This window comes from Cetorhinus maximus, chromosome 10 (assembly GCF_964194155.1).
Source record: "Cetorhinus maximus chromosome 10, sCetMax3.hap1.1, whole genome shotgun sequence".
Taxonomy (NCBI): Eukaryota; Metazoa; Chordata; class Chondrichthyes; order Lamniformes; family Cetorhinidae; genus Cetorhinus; species Cetorhinus maximus.
The window spans coordinates 62,327,694-62,348,527 of NC_135888.1; the positions used below are offsets into that span (position 1 = coordinate 62,327,694).

Sequence of the window (20,834 nt, forward strand, 5' to 3'; positions counted from 1 at the left end):
AACTACATTTGACCAACACGCTGGGAGAGGCAGAGGATTAGGAGCAGTAAAAACTGGCTCTTGTCATCTCCTGTATTGTCCAGCATCCTCGTAACTCCTCCCTGACATTCCAGCAGGGGGAGTTATTCGAGAAATACAAGTCAGGCCTCACAGACACACCAGGCTGAACTGGTTCAACAGAAAGCAGACTGTTTGGAACGCTTAGCAAATCTGACACTCAAATTCACAATTTGGTACATGGGACTTCAGCTCGTAACCACCAGGTGGTGGCCTAGGAATTTTGGTTGCCCTCTTCTGGGAACAATATTAAGGAAATGTCATTCATCAGTATGTATCATAGGAACATAGGGACAGGAGTAGGCCATTCAGTTGTGCCTATACTGCCATTTAACATGATTTTGGCTGATCTGCAACCTAACTACGCATACCTGTGTTTGTCACAGATTCCTTAAGACATTTGGTTGACAAAAATCTGTCAACCTTAGTTTTAAGATTAACAATTGATAGCATTAATTGTCATTTGTGGAGTGAATCAGTGCTCCTCCATGTTGAGCACCACTTGGAGGAAGCAGTGAGGGTGGCAAGGGCGCAGATTGTATTCTGGGTGAGGGACTTCAATGTCCATCACCAAAAGTGGCTCAAGTAGCACCACTACTGACAGAGCTGGCCGAGTCCTAAAGGATATAGCTGCTAGACTGAGTCTGTGGCAGATAGTGAGGGAACCAAAGAGAGAGAAAGACATACTTGACCTCATCCTCACCAATCTGCCTGCCGCAGATGCATCTTTCCATGACAGTATCAGTAAGAGCAACCTCCGCACAGTCCTTGTGAAGACGAAGTCCCGCCTTCACATTGAGGTTCGCAACCCTCCAGTGTGTTGTGTGGCACTACCACCGTGCTAAATGGGATAGATTTCGAACAGGTCTAGCAACTCAAACCTGGGCATCCATAGGGCACTCTGGGCCATCAGCAGCAGCAGAATTATACTCGAATGCAATCTGTAACCTCATGATCAGGTATATTCTCCACTCTACCATTGCCATCAAGCCGGGGGATCAAATCTGGTTCAATGAAGAGTGCAGGGGGGGTCACAGGTGCCAGTCTTCAGCCAATTTGATTCACTCCATGTGATATCAAGAAACAGCTGAAGGCTCTGGATACTGCAAAGGCTATGGGCCCTGACAGTATTCTGGCAATAGTACCGAAGACTTGTGCCCCAGAATTTGCCACACCCTTAGCCAAGCTGTTCCAGTACAGCTACAACACTGACATCTACCCAGCTATGTGCAGAATTACTCAGGTATATCCTGTCCACAAGAAGCAGGACAAATCCAACACTACCAATCACCACCCCATCAGTCTGCTCTCTGTCATCAGCAAAATGATGGAAAGTGTCATTGATAGTGCTGTCAAGCTGCACTTACTCAGCAATAAGCTGCTCACTGGTGCTCAGTTTGGATTCCACCAGGGTCGCTCAGCTCCTGACTTCATCACAGCCTTGGTACAAACATGGACAAAAAAGCTGAACTCCCGAGGTGAGGTGAGAGTGACTGCCCTTCACATCAAGGCCACATTTGATAGAGTGTGGCATCAAGGAGCCCTCGCAAAACCAGGAGTCAATGAGAATCAGGACTCCACTAATTGGAGTCATACCTAGCACAAAGGAAGATAGTTGTGGTTGTTGAAGGATAATCATCATTGCTGCAAAAGTTCCTCAGGGTAGTGTCCTCGGCCCAACTATCTTCAGCTACTTCATCAATGACCTTTCTTCCATCATAAGGTCAGAAGTAGGGATGTCTGTACATGATTGGGCAATGTTCAGCACCATTCATGACTCCCCAGAATCTGAAGCAGTCCATGTCCAAATGCAGCTTGGGTTGACAAATAGCAAGTAACACACAAGTGACAGGCAATGACCATCTCCAACAAGAGAGAATCCAATCATTTCCACTTGACATTCAAAGGGCATTACCATCGCTGAATCCCCCACTATCAACATCCTGGAGGTTGCTATTGACCAGAAACTGAAATAGACTAGCCATATAAATACTGTGGCTACAAGAGAAGGTCAGAGGCTGGCAATTCTGCCAAGAGTAACTCACCTCCTGATTCCCCAAAGCCTGTCCACCATCTACTTGGCACAAGTGAGGAGTGTGATGGAATTCTCTCCACTTTCCTGGATAATTGACACCATCCAGGACAAAGCAGCCCACTTGGTTGGCATCACATCCACAAACATTCATTCTCTCCACCACCAATGCACAGTAGCAGCAGTGCGTACCATCAACAAGATGCACTGCAGGAACACACCAAGGCTCCTTCGACAGCACCTTCCAAACCCACGACCACTACCATCTAGAAGGACAAAGGTAGCAGATAGATGGGACCACCACCTGGAAGTTCCTCTCTAAGTCACTCACCATCCTGACTTGGAATATATTACTGTTCCTTCACTGTCGCTGGATCAAAATCCTGGAACTCCCTTCCTAACAGCACTGTGGGTGTACCTACACTGCATGGACTGCAGTGGTTCAAGAGGGTGACTCACCACCACCTTCTTAAGGGCAATTAAGGATGGACAATAAATGCTATCTTAGCCAGCGACACTTGTGTCACATGAAAGAATAAAAACAAAAGAGTTGTAAACTTCTACCATCCTTTTGCACAAAGGGGTGTTTCCTAATTTCACTCAAAGGACAGACTCGACAGTCTTATCCAACTGGGTACTGAGGAGTCTGTTTTCTATCCAATTGGCCATAGGTGGTGGTTGGGGGTGGGCATGCTGGGCAACCAACTGCGGCTGCAATGGGCAGTTGGAGGTTGGAAGTCATGTGACCACCTGGTAGAAGTCCAATCCTAGTTGGCGATCTTACATCACAGGGTGAATGTAGGTCCTTGCAACTTGTTCTGGCATGAGTGTAAATATGGCATCATGTGATATTCCTGTATTTGCATGCCCCCCCGTGCTGGCAAATATCTACAAGTAAGGAGAGAGATGGGGAGCATGCACAAATGGTCCTGTCCCAGTTTCTGCCCCTGTCCTGACTTAGCCCAAACACAACACCCCAGCACCAGAAGCCATCCCGGCTGTCTCCTTCTACCTCTACTAGAGATGCTTAGTCAGTTCTCAGAAGAAATCATATAATTGAAAAACCAGTTCACAAATCCATATAAGTCTGTTAAAAATGGCCAGGAGTCAATTTAAAAAGCTGTGTTTACCTGCGGAAATCGGTAAAGCAGAAGACAAGGAATCTTGAATGCCTTTACAGGTATTTTCCGAATCTACGGGCAGCAGATGAAATCCTCAGAGGGCAGTAGTTGTGTAGTCACCATTGAAGAAACTACACTCAAGCCACCACGCTTCAATGCTGAGCAATGAGCTTCTTGTGTCATTTACTTAATACATCACCCAACTTATTCCTAATGTTACCATGGCCAGCATTTCACACTCAATGTCAATCAACTCCAAGTTGCTGCAGACACAACACAAATCAGGGAAGACAAAACCTGCCATTTTCCTGCTGGGTTTCCCCACTGCTCGAGTGGAAGCAGTGTGACAGCTTCATGTACTGGCCATCCCACTTTACTTAAATCCCAGCAACAACAGCCTGCAATTCAATTCCCCAGGGGCTTCGCAGGAGACTCATAAGACAAAATCTGGCATTGAAACACATAGTGAGATTATTAGGATAGGTAACTAAAAGCTTGGTGAAAGAGCTAGGCTTGAAGGAGAGGTAGAGAGATGTAGAGCCTTAGGAGGGAGAGAAGTCCAGACCCTCGGGTATCTCCAGCTGAAGGCATAGCTGCCAATTGTGGAGTGGTGCAAGTTGTAGAAATACGCAAGCCATGCCGATCCTGAGCCACTCACACAGACATTGGGTTCCTTACCTGTTTCCGTGCCTTGATACGCTTGTGTACATAGTCGGAAAATGGCTTGCAGGGAATAAAGCGGCCATTTCCCGGAGTGACGTGCAGGTTTCCATCTTCGAGCACAATCTTCCCCTGACTAATGACGACTACAGGAGCCCCACACAACTCTGTCCCTTCAAAGATGTTGTATTCGGCAGCCTGAGGCACAAATGCAAAAATTAAAAGGGAATTATTAACAGTGACATGCATTTATAATCGAGCCTTTCATAGCTAAATGGAAAGTTCAGATCAAACGTGCTAAGCATTTAGCTCAACCTTCTCATTAAAGTCAAGACAACCCACTGATCCACTATCTACATCCTGGGGGTTACTTTTGACCAGAAACTGAACTGGACCAGCCCTCATAAACACTGCAGCCACAAGAGCAGGTCAGAGGCTGGGAAATCTCCGGCAAGTAGCTCATCTCCTGACTCCCCAAAGCCTGTCCACCATCTACAAGGCACAAGTCAGGAGTGTGATGGAATACTGTCCACTTGCCTGAATGAGTATGGTTCCAACAACACTCAAGAAGCTTGACATCATCCAGGACAAAGCAGTTGTTTGACTGGCCTTCCACAAACGTTCACTCTCCCCACCACCGACGCACAGTGGCAGCAGTGTGTACCATGTACAACATACACTGGAGCAACTCACCAAGCCTCCTTCAACAGCACTTTCCCAACCTGCAACCTCTATCATCTAGAATGACAAGGCCAGCAGATGCACAGAAACATCATCACCTGCAAGTTCCACTCCACACCATCCTGACTTGAAACCATATCACCGTTCCTTCACTGTTGCTGGGTCAAAATCCTGGAACTCCCTCCCCAACAGCACTGTGAGCAGATAGACTGCAGTGGTTTAAGAAGGTGGCTCACCACCAATCAAGATCAATTAAGAATGGGTGACAAATGCTGGCCTTGCCAGTGATGCTCACACCCCATGAACGAATAAATAACAGGCTAGTGGGGTGAGGTCCTGAACCATGAAATTCAGGAGGTGAACATGGTGCCTCATTTAATCTCATCTGTGCTGCTTTCAGTCTGGTTAACAGCAGAGTTATAACAATCGGCGCCTCATTGAGGCATGGGAGAGGACCAGTCAGGGTTCTCACTCCTTATCATTATCCACAAAGCCCCCGGGGAAAAGGTTAACATCAGGGCAGGGCACATAAGGAGCTTGCCCATGCTCACACCCAGGCTTATAGTGAAACTGACAGTGAAAGACTGTTTCAATTGGGTGAGGCAGCTGTGGAACTGTAGCCTACACAGAACTGTAGCCTACCTGAGTCTGAAACTTGAGGGGAAAAAATCATCGTTTGCTCCCAAAGGGGGAGGAAAAGGTTCAGAACAATTAATAAGGCCGCCAACAGAGAGATAATTCCAGCACACACTCAATCTTTTTATGAAATGAAAACAGAAAATGCTGCAAAGCATGACAGATCAGCCGGTATTCAAGGACGACATGTTGGGTGAAACCTTCATTAGAATGAGCTCTGTTTTTAATTTAAGGTCAGCAGTCTAACTGGCACAGATTAATTAGCCTGAGCCATGCTTTTAAGACAAAAAGAAAATACTCTTTACTAGGCAATAAAGCAGAGACTTAAAGCAGCTCTAGGTTCAAAGCTGCCCCCTGCAGCTGGCCAAACACAAACGGTTAAGCAGTTTGAACAATAATAGGACACCTCCGCCTTGAGAATTCCCAGCCATATAGCTGATTAGTTGCTATGCTAGGGATTGCAGAGGAATCTAGAATCCATTTAGTTTCTCTAAACCCAGAGATGCTGGCTTTGATTCTGGGTGAGCAATGCAGCAATGTTACGACAGGCTCCAAACTGTGAGCTGGGCAGAAGGGAACGGTCAGACACAAAATTAGACTCAGTGAAGCTCCCTCGCGCCAAGTCCACTGTCGCAACACTGCAAGCTGTGCTCAAATTGTCAGCATGCTGAACAGGCTTCAAACACCGTTGGACCTCCTCACTCTGGCTGCCCTGAGAGGCCAAGCTCTCCAGTCTTGGTCAGGGTCATGGGTAATGGGGAACGTGAAGAGTGGGGGAAGAAAAACAGGCAAGGTGGGCATACCTCTTGGCAGTCAATCAGGTCCAGCGTGAAGATTGTTAGTTAAATGTTCAAAAGCTGCCCTGATTTGACCTATCCAACCTGTGTTTGGGGGGGGGGGGGGGGGAGACACACACGTGAGGAGATGGAGGAATCTTTTTTTAAAAAAAAGATTAAAAAAAGATGAATTTGACTGTCAAGCACTTACCAGGAACTGTGTGCCATGGTTAAAGTTAATCACTTTAAGAAAAAGAGTTAACTAACAGATCAAAAAAGTATTTCCAGTCAACATCCTTTCTCCCCTTTCCTCCTTTTTATCCAATGCAGGGCAGCTAACAGGGTGGAGAGAGGGTATCTAATGGGGAGAGGGCATCTAACAGGGTGCGGAGAAGGTATCTAGAAGAGTAGAGAACATTTAACAATACCACTCTATTAGTGTTACTTCAAATACGGGAGTGTCTGATGCTGACACTAAGGAGATAAGGGTATAAAAAAAGGCAGTGAAGTGCTGACTGCCTGATAAGATACCTCACCCCATTTTCATCCCATTGGAATGAATGGAATGGATAATACGGGTGGGTTGTACAAATAGGTGGCTGATCCACCAGTGCCTGTTACGCGCCAGTGTTGTTGAATTTCACTTTCTAGGGCTCAAAATAAAGTATCCCCTCTTCCCTGAACAAACATCCTATGCTCTGCCAAGAGGAGCAGAAAAAAGTCAAAACAAAGCAGTAGTGTATACTGAGACTGCTGTGCAGACTTGTTTCAGAAGGTGGGAAAGCTGGTTTGAGGCAAGTACCTATGGAAGGAAATGGCAATAGTAAATGGTTATTGGAAAGCACCACACTAAGTGATGACAGGCACCAGTAAAGACTCTGCTTCCAGGACAGTGTTGGCTAAACTTTTTTGTCATATTTGTTTCCAAAGAGATGAAGGCATTGTGTTATCTTTATCATGATGGCATCACATGGTAACACAATGACAATGTGCTTCGATGCATCACATGAAGAAGTTGTAATCAAATGAAACATTGCTAAATATCCACACAGATTTTAAACTGTCTTTTTTAAATAGGTGGGGAGGCTGGGCATGGGTGGGGGGGGCAGGGGCTGTCATGAGGGGGCTCATTCAGGAGGAGGTGAGTAATGGCTGGCAGGGGTTTTAATGTAGAGCTGTTCGAATCTTCCTGCTCTCTTTAGACTCAGTAATGAGGTAAGCAGGAAAGCTTAGCTGCTGGGTGCCAACCTCTAGTGGTCCTTTTAAGAATGGTTGATTTGGCTACCGAATTTTTGACGAAATTTGACCATAAGGCGCATGGCGCACCTGATGGCCATTTGCAGTCCAATTTGGTAAAGGGGCCTCAAATAGATGTTAAGCGCCCTGATTTGCATATGCAACATCCATTAAATGACTTTCCAACTGGGTGGGTGAGGCCATCGCCACTGTACAATTCCAGCATTGGCCTGCTTCACTGATCATCAAGCTCAGCCATCGCAAAATTCTTGAGCCATTTTCAAAACTTAAGTACAGAGCTGTTAAAATTAACCTCCCCTTCCCCAGCACAAAAAAAAAACTGCTTCAAGACTTAACGTTCAGAAATTGCAAGGAAACAATATAAAACTTTAACGGGATCCCCCTGGACAGAATTGTAAAAATACTACAGATGAAGGGTCACTTCCATCGGATTAACCTAACATTCTCTCCCAGATGCTAATGGGCTTGCTCGGTGCGTCTAGCATTTTTTTGTGTTTTCGCATTTATGAGCCTTCACATGGTATCTGGCATTACTCAAAGCCAAAAGAAAAACTGGATCAAAGGAGAAATGAATGTTCGGTTTGGTAAGTGTGCTAATTTAGCTATACAAACCAGGTTCAGACCTTGGCATTTTCTCAATTAGTCGAGTGCAACCGACGTGCTATCTCTACGAGCTGGAGGTGGTGTGAGGGGGCACCCCACGTTCCAAACTCCTGATTACTTTCCAGCCACCTACACTGGGAAAACCAAGAGTGAGATAAGATAGGCCTCAGCTGAGAATGCTGCAGAGCCTCCAACGTTCACTGGCAAAGCTCCCACAAAGAATGTCCACCTGAGGGGTTTATTAACCATCCGGGGAAGCCGAACCCAGGAAATGTCTGCCTTCAGAAAAGGGACTTGGGGCAAAGGGTGCATGAATTCATCTTTCTCTTCCCTCCAGCGAATGTGTTGCCACCCTGGGATGGAGTGACTGTCTCAACTGTTAGACCAAACACTTGGCCGTTTTTTGATGTCAAGCTCCAAAGCATTTTAGATAAAAGCAAAATGCTGCGAGTGCTAGAAAACTGAAAAAGAAACAGAAAATGCTGAAAAAAACTCAGCAGGTCTAGCAGCATTTGTGGAGAGGGAAACAGAGTTAGCGTTTCGATTCCGTATGATCCTTCTTCAGAGAAGCGGAAATGTGATGCAATTTATACTGTTTAAGGGGGGTGGGGCAGGTAGAGCTGGATAGAAGGTCAACAATAGGTGGGGACAAAGGAGGGATTGACAAAGGTGCCATGAACTGAAGGACAAAGGGATTGTAAATGGTAGTGGTTAGTGCTAAAAAAGGTGCTAATAGTGGCACAAAGGTAAGAAAGTAGAATGTGATTATAGCAGAACAAGGGTAGCATTGTATGAAAGAACAACATGGAACAAGTAACAGATGGCCCGGTAGGGGATGGGGTGGGGGAGGGGGCGGTGGTAGGCGATAAAGGATAGAAAGTGGGATCAAAAAGGGGATAAAACCACGGATAAATGAATAAAAATAAGTGGATAAAAATAAAAATGAATGTAGATTAAAGGGGATTTAAAAAGGGGGTCAAGAGGGGGGAAGAGAGCTCGTGGTCTTAAGTGGTTGAACTCAATGTTATGTCTAGAAGGCTGTAAGGTGCCTAGTCAGAAGATGAGGTGCTGTTCCTCCAGTTTGCATTGGGCTTCGCTGGAACATTGCAGCAGGCCAAGGACAGACATGTGGATGAGAGAGCAGAATGGTATGTTGAAACGGCAAGCGACAGGAAGGCCTGGGTCATGCTTGTGGACAGACCGGAGGTGTTCTGCAAAGTGGTCACCCAGTCTGCGCTTGGTCTCCCTGATGTAGAGGCTGCTCCCAATGCGGTCTCCTCTACATCGGGGAGACCAAACGCAGACTGGGTGACCGCTTTGCGGAACACCTTCGGTCTGTCTGCAAGCATGACCCAGACCTTCCGGTCGCTTGCCATTTCAACACTCCACCCTGCACTCATACCCACTTGTCCATCCTAGGCCTGCTGCAATGTTCCAGTGAAGCTCAACGCAAACTGGAGGAACAGCACCTCATCTTCCAATTAGGCACTTTACAACCTTCCAGACTTAACATTGAGTTCCACAACTTCAGACCATGAACTCCCTCCTCCATCCTCACCCACTTTTTTAATCCCCTTTTTTCTACATTCATTTTTATTCATTTATCCCATTTTCTATCCTTCTTTTTCCCCCGCCACCGCCCACACCTCCGACCCATCCCCTACAGGGCCATCTGTTACTTGTTCCACGTTGTTCTTTCATACAATGCTACCCTTGTTCTGCTATAATCACATTCTGCTTTCTTACCTTTGTGCCACTATTAGCACCTTTTTTAGCACTAACCACTACCATTTACAATCCCTTTGTCCTTCAGTTCATGACATCTTTGTCAATCCCTCCTTTGTCCCCACCTATCGCTGGCCTTCGATCCAGCTCCACCTGCCCCACCCCCATTAAACAGGATAAAGTTGATCACGTTTCCACTTCTCTTCAGCTCTGAAGAAGGGTCACAGGGACTTGGAACATTAACTCTGTTTCTCTCTCCACATATGCTGCTAGACCTGCTGAGTTTTTCCAGCATTTTCTGTTTTTGTTCCAAACATTTCAGCGTTTCTTGAGCATGGGAGCACTTGTTAACTGGGTCAGACTTTGTACTGCTGGCTCCTGACAGCTTCTTGGAAAAATATCTAGGTTCTGGATGCAGTGATTTATGAGTCTGGCTGAAGGAGAGATGCAAAAATGAATTTTGTGTCTCAGCACAGCTGGTGAGACAGATAAGTGGAATTGAAATTGCCACAGAAAAAGAGAGGGGATAACAAAACAAATTTTAAAAGAAACTCATAGGAATGTGGCTGGCTTTCTACGTACAAAATGTAATTGTCGCCTGTTGCCGGTTAAGAACAAGCTCTGCCCATTGTACAGTACAGGCCTCAAAACTTGCATTGACTAGATAATTGTTCGAGTCATGTCCTCTCACAGCAGCAAGGCTTGTTGCCTGGCAACCACTGGTTTCATCTCAATGCCACTGCATCAGGACACCAGGCATGGAAGTAATTTATGTGAATCAACTGGAGAAGAAACTGGTAGAATGTTTAAAAGATAATAGCCCAGTAACAAAAGTTCCCAAGTGAGCTTAGGGTGTGGAGAACAGAGAATATGGGAGGGGCAGGGAAAATTGATATAGACTCCTTCTGTTGACTCAGCTGCTACCAGAACATCAGGTAGGAACAGAAAAGCTGCTGGTTTACACAGGTGGAGCTGAAATGCTGTCAAGAGACTCCAGCTGTAGCTGATGAATCACTGATGAACTAATGAGCCAAGTGCAGTTGGCAAGCATGGCATTAGCCAAGAGCCAGTTCCCTGCGCCAATGGCATTCTATCCCAAAGAAATATGTTGTATGCAATAAGACTTTTGTATTCTCCAAGGGGTGAGGTGATCCAATGCATTGGAACTGAGTCTCAGATTATTTTATCCACATCATAATTAAAGGGATATTCCTCTCAAGACAAAACACTCCAAATGATGGGGAGATGGTGGCATTATGGTCATGTTGCTGGATTAGTAATCCAGCGGGTGAAATTTACAGCAGCGGGATTTTATATTCCCGCCAAAGCCAATGGAGTTTAGAATGGCTCACTTCATTTTACGGCCCCTGTCCCCGCTGCAACGGGGCTGTAAAATTTCGGCCCAGTACTCTGGGGACACAGGTTCAAATCCCACCATGGCAGCTGGTGGAATTTGAATTCTATTAATAAATCTTGAATATAAAGATACTCTCAGCAATGGTAACCAAGAAACTACCAGCGATTGTTGTAAAAACCCATCTGGTCCAGTAATGTCCCTTTAGGGAAGGAAATCTGCCATCCTTACCTGGTCTGGCCTACATGTGACTCCAGACTCACGGCAATGTGTCTAACTTTTAACTGCCCTCTGAAACCACCGAGCAAACCACTCAGTTCAAGGGAAATTAGGGGTGGGCAACAAATACTGACGCCCAAATCCCATGAGACAATAAAGAAAAAAATGATATTACCCACTTCTCCTATTACATCTCTGTTTAAATAAAGGAAAGCTACATTCCATTGAATCTTTCCATATTCCTTCAACATAATAAACACAAATCCTCACTGATGTCTCTCAAGTCACTCGCTATTACTTCAATGAAATAATCATTAGAGTCTGTTCAAGAGGAGGCATTATGTAGAGTGTTTTTTTAAAGACATCATTGGACCTTCGCTTCAACAACATCATTAACAGTGGCTGCTGCCCTCAGTCTATTGTTCTTGTCCCTGCCACTACAGTGGACATCAATATAGTGCACCATCACCCACTTTGCTTAATCAAGCCATTGTTACCCCCTGATTATTCCAATGTTCCCTCCCACTTTGCACATTCCATAAAATTGAGCTAATCAGAAACTCTGCTGCCCAAGATTCACATCAAACTGAATTACTAAATTGGTTTACTAGTCCAGCGACATTACCACTACGCCACCATTTCCCATTACCCCTGTGCTTGCTGACCTACAGTGACTCCCGACACAGGTACACCTCATACGAATTATGCCAAATAGTTCTAGTTGATGGATCATCCCCTTCTGGCTGGGCCAATAGGTTAGTGACTTTGGAACCAGACTGAGGCTAATGGCAGTGGAAGGTGTGTCATCATGAATTTTATGGCACCATTAGCTTTGAGAAAATAAATGCTTTTACTTGGTACTATGAAGTAAATCTTTCCCACTAAGGCCCCCATCTGCGATTCCACCTTCAGTATTTCAAGTGAGACCTATCATATTCGCAGGAGGAAAAGAATATACAGTAAGTCAGACAGTAATTCCCAGACGGAGCTTGTTGTGATTCACAGCGACTGAGGCAGGTGCACGCAGCTTCCTTACACCCCAGTGGACTGGAACAGATCATTACCAGGGACAGAGCAATCCCTTTTGACAATCAGAGGGTACTGATCTGTGTCTAATGAACTGACTCCCCATCAGACATTGCTTCAGGTCACTGTTTGATTAAAGTGAAGGGTGAAATGCTGCTGCACAGTCACAGATCGCAGAGTGGCAAAACAAGGCTGGCAAGATAGGTAGCACCTAGCACTGATGAGTTAGAGTGGTATTTATTCAGCAATGATGGCAAACTGGCTAATTGTATATAGGTCAGAAGAGCTCCAAGATTAGATTAACTGGTCCTGCAGAGAACAAGAGCAGCTACAAAGATGGCTGCCATGCAATATTGTTTTTACCTGGTGTTATAAAGTAAATCTTTCCTACTAGGACCCCCAACTGCGATCTCACCTTCAGTATTTCAAGTGAGACTTATCATATTCTCAGGAGGAAAAGAATATATAGTAACACACTTATATACATATATACATAACATACAAAAGAATACATAGTAATATACAATATCAGTGTTGTGCAGTGGGAAGCAGCATGTTCCTCTGAGGTTTTGTCTAAGGGAAGCTTTACAGCAACCCCCCCCACCCCAACCCCTTCACGAATGCATTCATTCTCTGTGATCTGCTCATGCATGTCCAAGTGCTCAGTTACTTTTTGTCCCTGATGCTAGATTCATGTTCCTGATGAAGGTCTAACTGAGCACTGAACTTGGGACTTCCTATTTTTCTTAACAGTATTGCTGAATGTCACTGCATGTTTCATTATCCAATATGCTATCATGGGATATACCTCAACTCATTAGTGAGCAGCTGAGCTGTTCAGATCAGAGATTCAATCCTCAGTCTGTGTTGAGTTAGGTCACCCAAAGTGTGGCAGTGATACGAGGGCTACATTTCAACTCAGCATCTGAGATAGGCAGGAGAAAAGGGCCAGTGTTCCCCTTTCTGATCACTATCCATTGAGCCCTGCCCCACATGGTGAAAGTCATTTGGTATGTCGCTGCGGAACTGGATGCCCAGCAAAGAGCTGATGTCTTCAACATAGAAAGGGAATGGCCTGACAGGGAGGAGTAGAGAAAAGTGAAAGGCATTTGAAATAATCATAAAAACTCAATTCCTGGTCAGGCTTGTTCAATGGTAATTTTATGTGAAGTGCCATGAGGTAAGGTACTTATTAAAGGAAGTCACTGTAATCTACAGCAGTTGTTAGACAATAACAGCCAAAGCACATTATGAAAATTTATTTTACAATTGTCAAGGTAGAATCGTAAAGGAGATAAAGAACTTGAAATAAGTGGCACACCAATTTAGGAAGGGAGCCAACAGGGATTTTAAAAAAGAATGAGGAGACTTCATTTAAAAAAGAGCGGAGAGGTTTCATGTAAGACCAGCGGCTGGGTGGTCTTACCAACCACAACACGACAGGAGTGCAGGGAAAGCAGATGATTGGTGAGTAGGATTGGTGAGTATTTCTAGTCTTTAAAGTAAAAGTGAGGTCTTTAGTTTATGTTTAGGCCTCTAGTCTTTTTTTTCTTCTCTTTTTCTTAAAAAATAGCTTGTTAAGTGTAAGATCGAAACTGGTGTAAAAAAAATTAATTACAATAAAGTGCAAACAGCGGGGAATTCTTCCAGAGTAAAAAGCAGGGATACAAGAGTAATTAATTAATAAATTAAATTAAATATGATAGTGATGGCAGGATGGGTGATGTGCTGCTGCTCATGGACACCAAGGTGATGCAGAGCGAACACATCTGTACTAGTGTTTTTGGCTCGAGGAACTTCGGATCCGAGTTAAGGAACTGGAGTCTGAGCTGCAGACATTGCGCCACATTAGGGAGGAGAAAAGGTACCTGGACACTTTGCCCCAGGAGGCGGTCACACCCTCAGATTAGATATTTCCAATTTGGTCTGTGATCAGGGACAGGGGGGTGAAAGTGTAGGTGAGACAGGTTTGGGGACCCAGGGGGTAGTGTTCAAGAAGCCTCAGTCCCTGTAATTGTCCAACACTTATGAGGTCCTTGCAAACTGTGTGGACAAGAGCAGGGACTACAGGGAGGATTAGCAAACTAACCACGGCACAGTGGTACAGGCAGACATTCAAGTGGGGGGAAGAAATAGGAACATAGTAATGGTAGGGGACAGTATAATTAGAGGGACAGATACTGTTCCCTGCAGCCACGAGCATGAGTCCAAAAGGCTGTGTTGCCTGCCGGGGTTAAGGACATCTCCTCAAGGCCGGAAAGGAACTTGGAGTGGGAGGGGAGGGATCCAGTTGTCGTCGTCCACGTTGGTACCAATGACATTGATAGGACTAGAAAGGAGGTTCAGCTAGAAGAAATTGAACAGTTAGGAGCTAAACTAAAAAGCAGAACCTCCAAGGTAATAATCTCGGGATTACTACCTAAACCACGGGCAAACTGGTGTAGGGCAGACAAAGTCAAGGGGTTAAATGCGTGGCTCAAAGATTGGTGTGGGAGGAATGGTTTTCAGTTCATGGGGCACTGGCACCAGTACTGGGGTAGAAGGGAGCTGCTCCAGTGGGACAGGCTTCACGTAAGCCGTGTTGGGACCAGTGTCCTGGCGAATCAAATAACTAGGACTATAGAAAGGGCTTTAAACTAATTGGGGGGAGCGGGGGGGGGGGAAGAGTTCTGGAGAGGGGATACGTAGGCTTACAAAGCAAAAGGATATGTCAGCATTGCAGGGCAGCTATTTAGGTTATGGGACCCAGAGTGTGACAGGAAGGGACAGTGTATAAACATACAAAAACAGCAGCAAAGAGGGTCAAAGGGGGTAAAATGGTAAAATGGCAAAATGAATGGCTCTTTACTTAAATGCACATAGTATTTGGAACAAAATAAATGAATTAACGGCACAAATAGAGGTTAATGGGTATGGTGTTATAGCCATTACGGAGACGTGGTTACAAGGAGATCAAAGCTGGGAACTAAATATTCAGGATTATGTGACCTTTTGAACGGAAAGTCAGGAAGGACTGGGTAGCAGGGTGGCAGGGTAGCTTTGTTAGTATCAGATGGAATAAGTACGATGGCAAGAAATGATCTTGGATCAGAAGATGTAGAATCCATTTGGGTGGAGGTAAAAAATAACAAGGGGAAGATGACACTGGTGGGAATAGTCTATAGGCCCCCTAACAGTATCTATATTGTAAAACAGAGAATAAATCAGGAGATATTGAGGGCATTTAAAAAAGGCAATACATTAATCATGGGTAAATTTAATCTTCATGTAGATTTGGAAAATCAAATTGGCAGAGGTAACCACGAACAAGAATTCACTGAGTGTATTTGGGATAGTTTACTAGAACAATATGTTGTGAATCCAACCAGGGATCAGGCTATTTTGAATCCGGTAATGTGTAACGTGGCAGGTTTAATAAATGATCTCAGATCCCCTAGGAAACAGTGACCATAACATGGTAGAATTTAGCATTCCGTTTGAGAGTGAGAGACTTGGGTCGAAAGCAACTGTGCTGTGCTTAAATAACGGTAATTACAAAGGAATGAGGGCAGAGTTGGCTGGAATGGACTGGGAAAGGAGGTTAACAGAAAAGACAGTTGATGAACAATGACAGATATTTAAGAAAATTATTCATGACTCGCAACAATGAGGAACAGAGAGGAAGAAGGATCCTAGGAAGGGGATAAAACAATCATGGTTAACCAAGGATAGTATCAAACTGAAAGAAAAAACATACATGGTAAAGATTAGTGGTAAGCCAGAGGATTGAGAAAGTTTTAAAAACCAATAAAAAGGTGACCAAAAAAGAGAGAAAATAAACTTTGAGAGTAAACTAGCAAGTAATATAAAAACAGACAGCAAGAGCCTCTTTAAATATATAAAAAGGAAGAGAGGCGCCAAAGTGAACATAGACCTGTAGGATATTAGAGGAAGCAGTTGCACAGATAGTGGATGCACTGGTGGTAATCTTCCAAGAATCCTTAGATTCTGGGAAATGTAACACCAATTTAACATCCTTATTTGAAAAGGGAGGGAGACAAAAAACAGGTAGCTACAGGCCAGTTAGCTTAACATCCATCATTGGGAAAATGTTAGGATGTATGATAAAGGATGTAATAACAGAGCATTTAGAAATGCATAATATAATCAAGGAGAGTCAGCATGGCTTCATGAAGTGGAAGTGAATGTACTATCGCCAAGTTTGCGGATGACACAGAAATAGGTGGGAAGGCAAGTGGTGAGGATGACACAAGGAGTCTACAGAAGGATATAGACAGGTTAAGTGAGTGGGTAAAAACTTGACAGATGGAATGTGGGAAAATGTGAGGTTATGCATTTTGACAGGAAGAATAGAGGAGCTGAATATTATTTAAATGGAGAAAGATTGCAGAAAGCTGCAGCACAGAGGGATTTGGGAGTCCTCGTGCATGAATCTCAAAATGCTAGCATATAAATTCAGCAAGTAAGAGGGAAGGCAAATGGAATATTCACTTTTATTTCAAAGGGAATGGAGTTTAAAAATAGGGAAATCTTGCTAAAACTATACAAGGCACTAGTTAGACCACACCTAGAATACTGTGAACAATTTTGGTCCCCTTATCTAAGGAAAGATATACTGGCATAGGAGGCAGTCCAGAGAAGGTTCACGAGGTTGATCCCGGGTATGGAGGGATTTTCTTATGAGCAGAGGTTGAGTAAGTTGGGCCTGTACTCATTGGAGTTTAGAAGAATGAGAGGTGACCTTATTGAAACATATAAGATTCTTAGGAGGCTTGACAGGGTAGATGCTGAGAGAAAAATAAAAATAGCTGGAAAAACTTAGCATATCTGACAGCATCTGCGGAGAGGAATACAGTTAAAATTTTGAGTCCGTCTGACTCTTCATCAGAACTGAGGAAATGTAGAAATGAGGTGAAATATAAGCTGGTTGAGGAAGGTGGGACAGGTACAGCTGGATAGAGGGCCAGTGATATGTGGAGGCAAAGGGGAGATTGCCAAAGATGTCATAGAAAAAAGGACAAAGGGGTGTTGACGGTGATGATATTAGCTAAGGAATGTGCTAATGGGGACTTTAAGGGTAGAAAGCCGGACGAGCAAGTGACAGATGGTCCTAGTGGGGGTGGGGTGGGGGGAAGGGATCGAAATAGGCTAAAAGGTGGAGATGAAACAATGGATGGAAATATATTTAAAAATAATGGAAATAGGTGGGAAAAGAAAAATATACTTTAAAAATTATAAATTATTGGAAAAAGGGGGATCAGAAAGGGGGTGGGGATGGAGGAGGGAGTTTATGATCTGAAATTGTTGAACTCAATATTAAGTCTGGAAGACTGTAAAGTGCCTAGTCGGAAGATGAGGTGCTGTTCCTCCAGTTTGCATTGAGCTTCACTGGAACATTGCAGCAGGCCAAGGATGGACATGTGGGCATGAGAGCAGAGTGGTGTGTTGAAATGGCAAGCGACAGGGAGGTCTGGGTCATGCTTGCGGACAGACCGAAGGTGTTCTGCAAAGCGGTCACCCAGTCTGCGTTTGGACTCTCCAATGTAGAGGAGACCACATTGGGAGCAGCGAATACAGTAGACTAAATTGAAGGAAGTGCAAGTGAAATGCTGCTTCACTTGTAAGGAGTGTTTGAGCCCTTGGACGGTGAGGAGGGGGGAAGTAAAGGGGCAGGTGTTGCACCTTCTGTGGTTGTATAGGAAGGTGCTGTGGGATGGGGTTGAGGTGTAGGGAGTGATGGAGGAGTGGACCAGGGTGTCCCGGAGGGAACGATCCCTGCGGAATGCCCCCGGGGGGGGTGAAGGGAAGATGTGTTTGGTGGTGGCATCATGCTGGAGTTGGCAGAAATGGCGGAGGATGATCCTTTGAATGGGGAGGCTGGTGGGGTGATAAGTGAGGACAAGGGGGACCCTATCACGGTTCTGGGAGGGAGAGGAAGGTGTGAGGGTGGATGCGCGAGAGATGGGCTGGACACGGTTGAGGGCCCTGTCAACCACCGTGGGTGGAAAACCTCGGTTAAGGAAGAAGGAGGACATGTCAGAGGAACTGTTTTTGAAGGTAGCATCATCAGAACAGATGCGACGGAGACAAAGGAACTAAGAGAATGGGATGGAGTCCTTACAGGAAGCGGGGTGTGAGGAGCTGTAGTCGAGGTAGCTGTGGGAGTCGGTAGGCTTGTAATGGATATTGGTGGACAGTCTATCACCAGAAATTGGGACAGAGAGGTCAAGGAAGGGAAGGGAAGTGTCAGTGATAGGCCATGTGAAAATGATGGAGGGGTGGAAATTGGAAACAAAACTAATACATTTTTCCAGGTCCAGGCGAGAGCATGAAGCAGCCCCGAAGCAGTCATCGATGTACCGGAGAAAGAGTTGTGGGAGGGGGCCCGAGTAGGACTGGAACAAGGAATGTTCCACATACCCCATAAAGAGACAGGCATAACTGGGGCCCATGTGGGTACCCATAGCCACACCTTTTATTTGGAGGAAGTGAGACGAGTTTAAGGAGAAATTGTTCAGTGAGAGAACAAGTTCAGCCAGACGGAGGAGAATAGTGGTGGACGGGGATAGTTCGGGCCTCTGTTCGAGGAAGAAGCGGAGCATGGTGAAGAGGGCCAGGGAACTGGAAATTGTTGATATGATGTAGGGCGTAAGAAGAATTGCAGATGGAAGAGACTGGACAAGGGGAGAGAGAATGGAGTCAAGATAGCAAGAAATGAGATGCTGAGAGGTTGTTTCCCCTTGTGGGAGAATCTAGGGCCAGAGGGCATAATCTCAGAGTAAGGGGTTGCCGATTTAAGACAGAGATGAGGAGGAATTTCTTCTCTCAAAGGGTAGTGAATCTGTGGAATTCTTTACCGTAGAGGGCTGTAGAGGCTGGGTTGTTAACAATATTCAAGGCTGAGACAGACAGATTTTTAATCAGTAAGGAAATCAAGGGTTATGGGGAAAAGGCAGGAAAGTGGAGTTGTGGATGATCAGATCAGCCATGATCTCAATGAATGGCAGAGCAGACTCGATGAGCCAAATGGTCTACTTCTGCTCCTAAGTCTTATGGAGGTTAATAGGTTGGCCAAATATTTAGGTACCACGTTTAATAATGAAAGTAAAGGCACAAAAAAATGTGTAAACCTTGCACAGAAACTTACTCATGACTTTATCTATATTTACACAAGCAAAAAAATAACTGAGGCTGAAAAATGGCTCCATTCCAGGGATAACCAAATGGAGTTGAATTGTCCTTTGATTGAGTGTTGTTTGAAGGAGGTCAGGGTTGTTGATTACAGTCATTCAGACCTGAGCAGTAGTTGGCAGCACTTCAAAAAGACACAGGTTTACATTTTATGTGAATTAGAAATGCCATCTTTCTGTTACTGGCCTGATTTAACACAGAATGGCTTTTTAAAAACTCGCACAGGGATGTTAATTCAAGGTCCCATCTGCCCTCTCAGGTGGACGTTAAAGATCCCTTGGCACTACTTCAAAGAAGAGCAGGTGAGTTCTCCCCGGTGTCTTGGCCAATATTTATCCCTCAACACATATCACCAAAACAGAGTGTCTGATCATTCATCAGATTGTTGTTAGTGGGAGCTTGCTGTGTACCATGTGGCTGCTCAGTTTCCTCCATTACAACAGTACCGACACTTAAGTTCTTCTTCTTGTGAGGTGATTTGAGATGTCCTTAGATTGTGAAAGGTGCGACATAAATGCAAATGCTTTCTTTCCTTCCAATTGGTGCCCATGCCCCAGGGTTCTAATGAGCACAGGCATAACAGCATCCACACTGAGGATGTTTGTGCACATTCTTTGAAGGTGGCAGGACGGGTTACCAAAGCAGTTAGTAAACTATGTATGTTCTGTTTTATAAATAGAGTACTAAACCCACATAAACACTAGACTAGCCTTAGCTGAAGTATTGAGTCCATTCTAGGCACCATACTCTCCAAGGACATGAAGGCTTCAGAGAGGATACAGAAGAGATTTATTAGAATGGTTTCAGGGATGAGGGATTTCAGTTATGTGGAAGCTGGGGCTGTTTTCCTGACAGCAGGGGAAGCTAACAGAAGATTTGATAGAGGCGTCAGAAAAGATTTTGAAAGGGTAAACAATGAGAAACTTTTCCCAATAGCTGAAGGCTCGACAACCAGAAGAGACAGATGTAAGGCGATCTGCAAAATAACCTTGAGGAAATAAGTACACAAAGAAAAATAAATGGTTAGGATTTGGAATGGGTTACCTGGTTGAGTGGTGGATCCAGGTTCAATAGGAACTTTCAAAGAGAACTGGGTAAATATTTGAAGAAAATTGTAGGGATGTAGAGACAGAATGGGGAAGTGAGGCTAGCTACACTGTCCTGCAAAAGAAACTGCATAGACTCAATGGGGTGAATAGCCTCCTACACAGCTATATTATTCCATGATTCTATAAGACTCAAACAGAAATTGTGGCTTCAACTTAGTCTCAGGATTCAAGGGGCAAGAGTGACCGGTTTCCAACAGTCTTTCAATGCGACAGAAGTTTTCATATCAAGATAGTTTTAAGGGGCCATAACCTGCTAAGTGGTGATCCCTCGTGAGTATAAAATGAGGAGACCCTGAAGCACAGGCTTGGGATGGTAGACGAGTCAGGTACAAGTCAACCATATGGCGCTGGAAACAGAACTTTAAGCCTCAGAGGTAGAGTGCTACA

At 44.7% G+C, this 20,834-nt stretch overlaps 1 protein-coding gene across 4 annotated transcripts in view; it reads right to left on the reverse strand.

Annotated features, from left to right (window-relative positions):
* The window catches only part of LOC144685725 (dihydropyrimidinase-related protein 3-like), a 187,538-nt gene that overhangs the window by 25,635 nt on the left and 141,069 nt on the right, over positions 1 to 20,834 (reverse strand). For all 4 annotated transcript variants that reach the window (XM_078550548.1, XM_078550547.1, XM_078550550.1 and 1 more), the window contains exon 12: positions 3,889 to 4,068. In XM_078550548.1, coding sequence (XP_078406674.1) covers positions 3,889 to 4,068 — 180 coding nt within the window. The remainder of the gene's footprint in view (positions 1 to 3,888; positions 4,069 to 20,834) is intronic.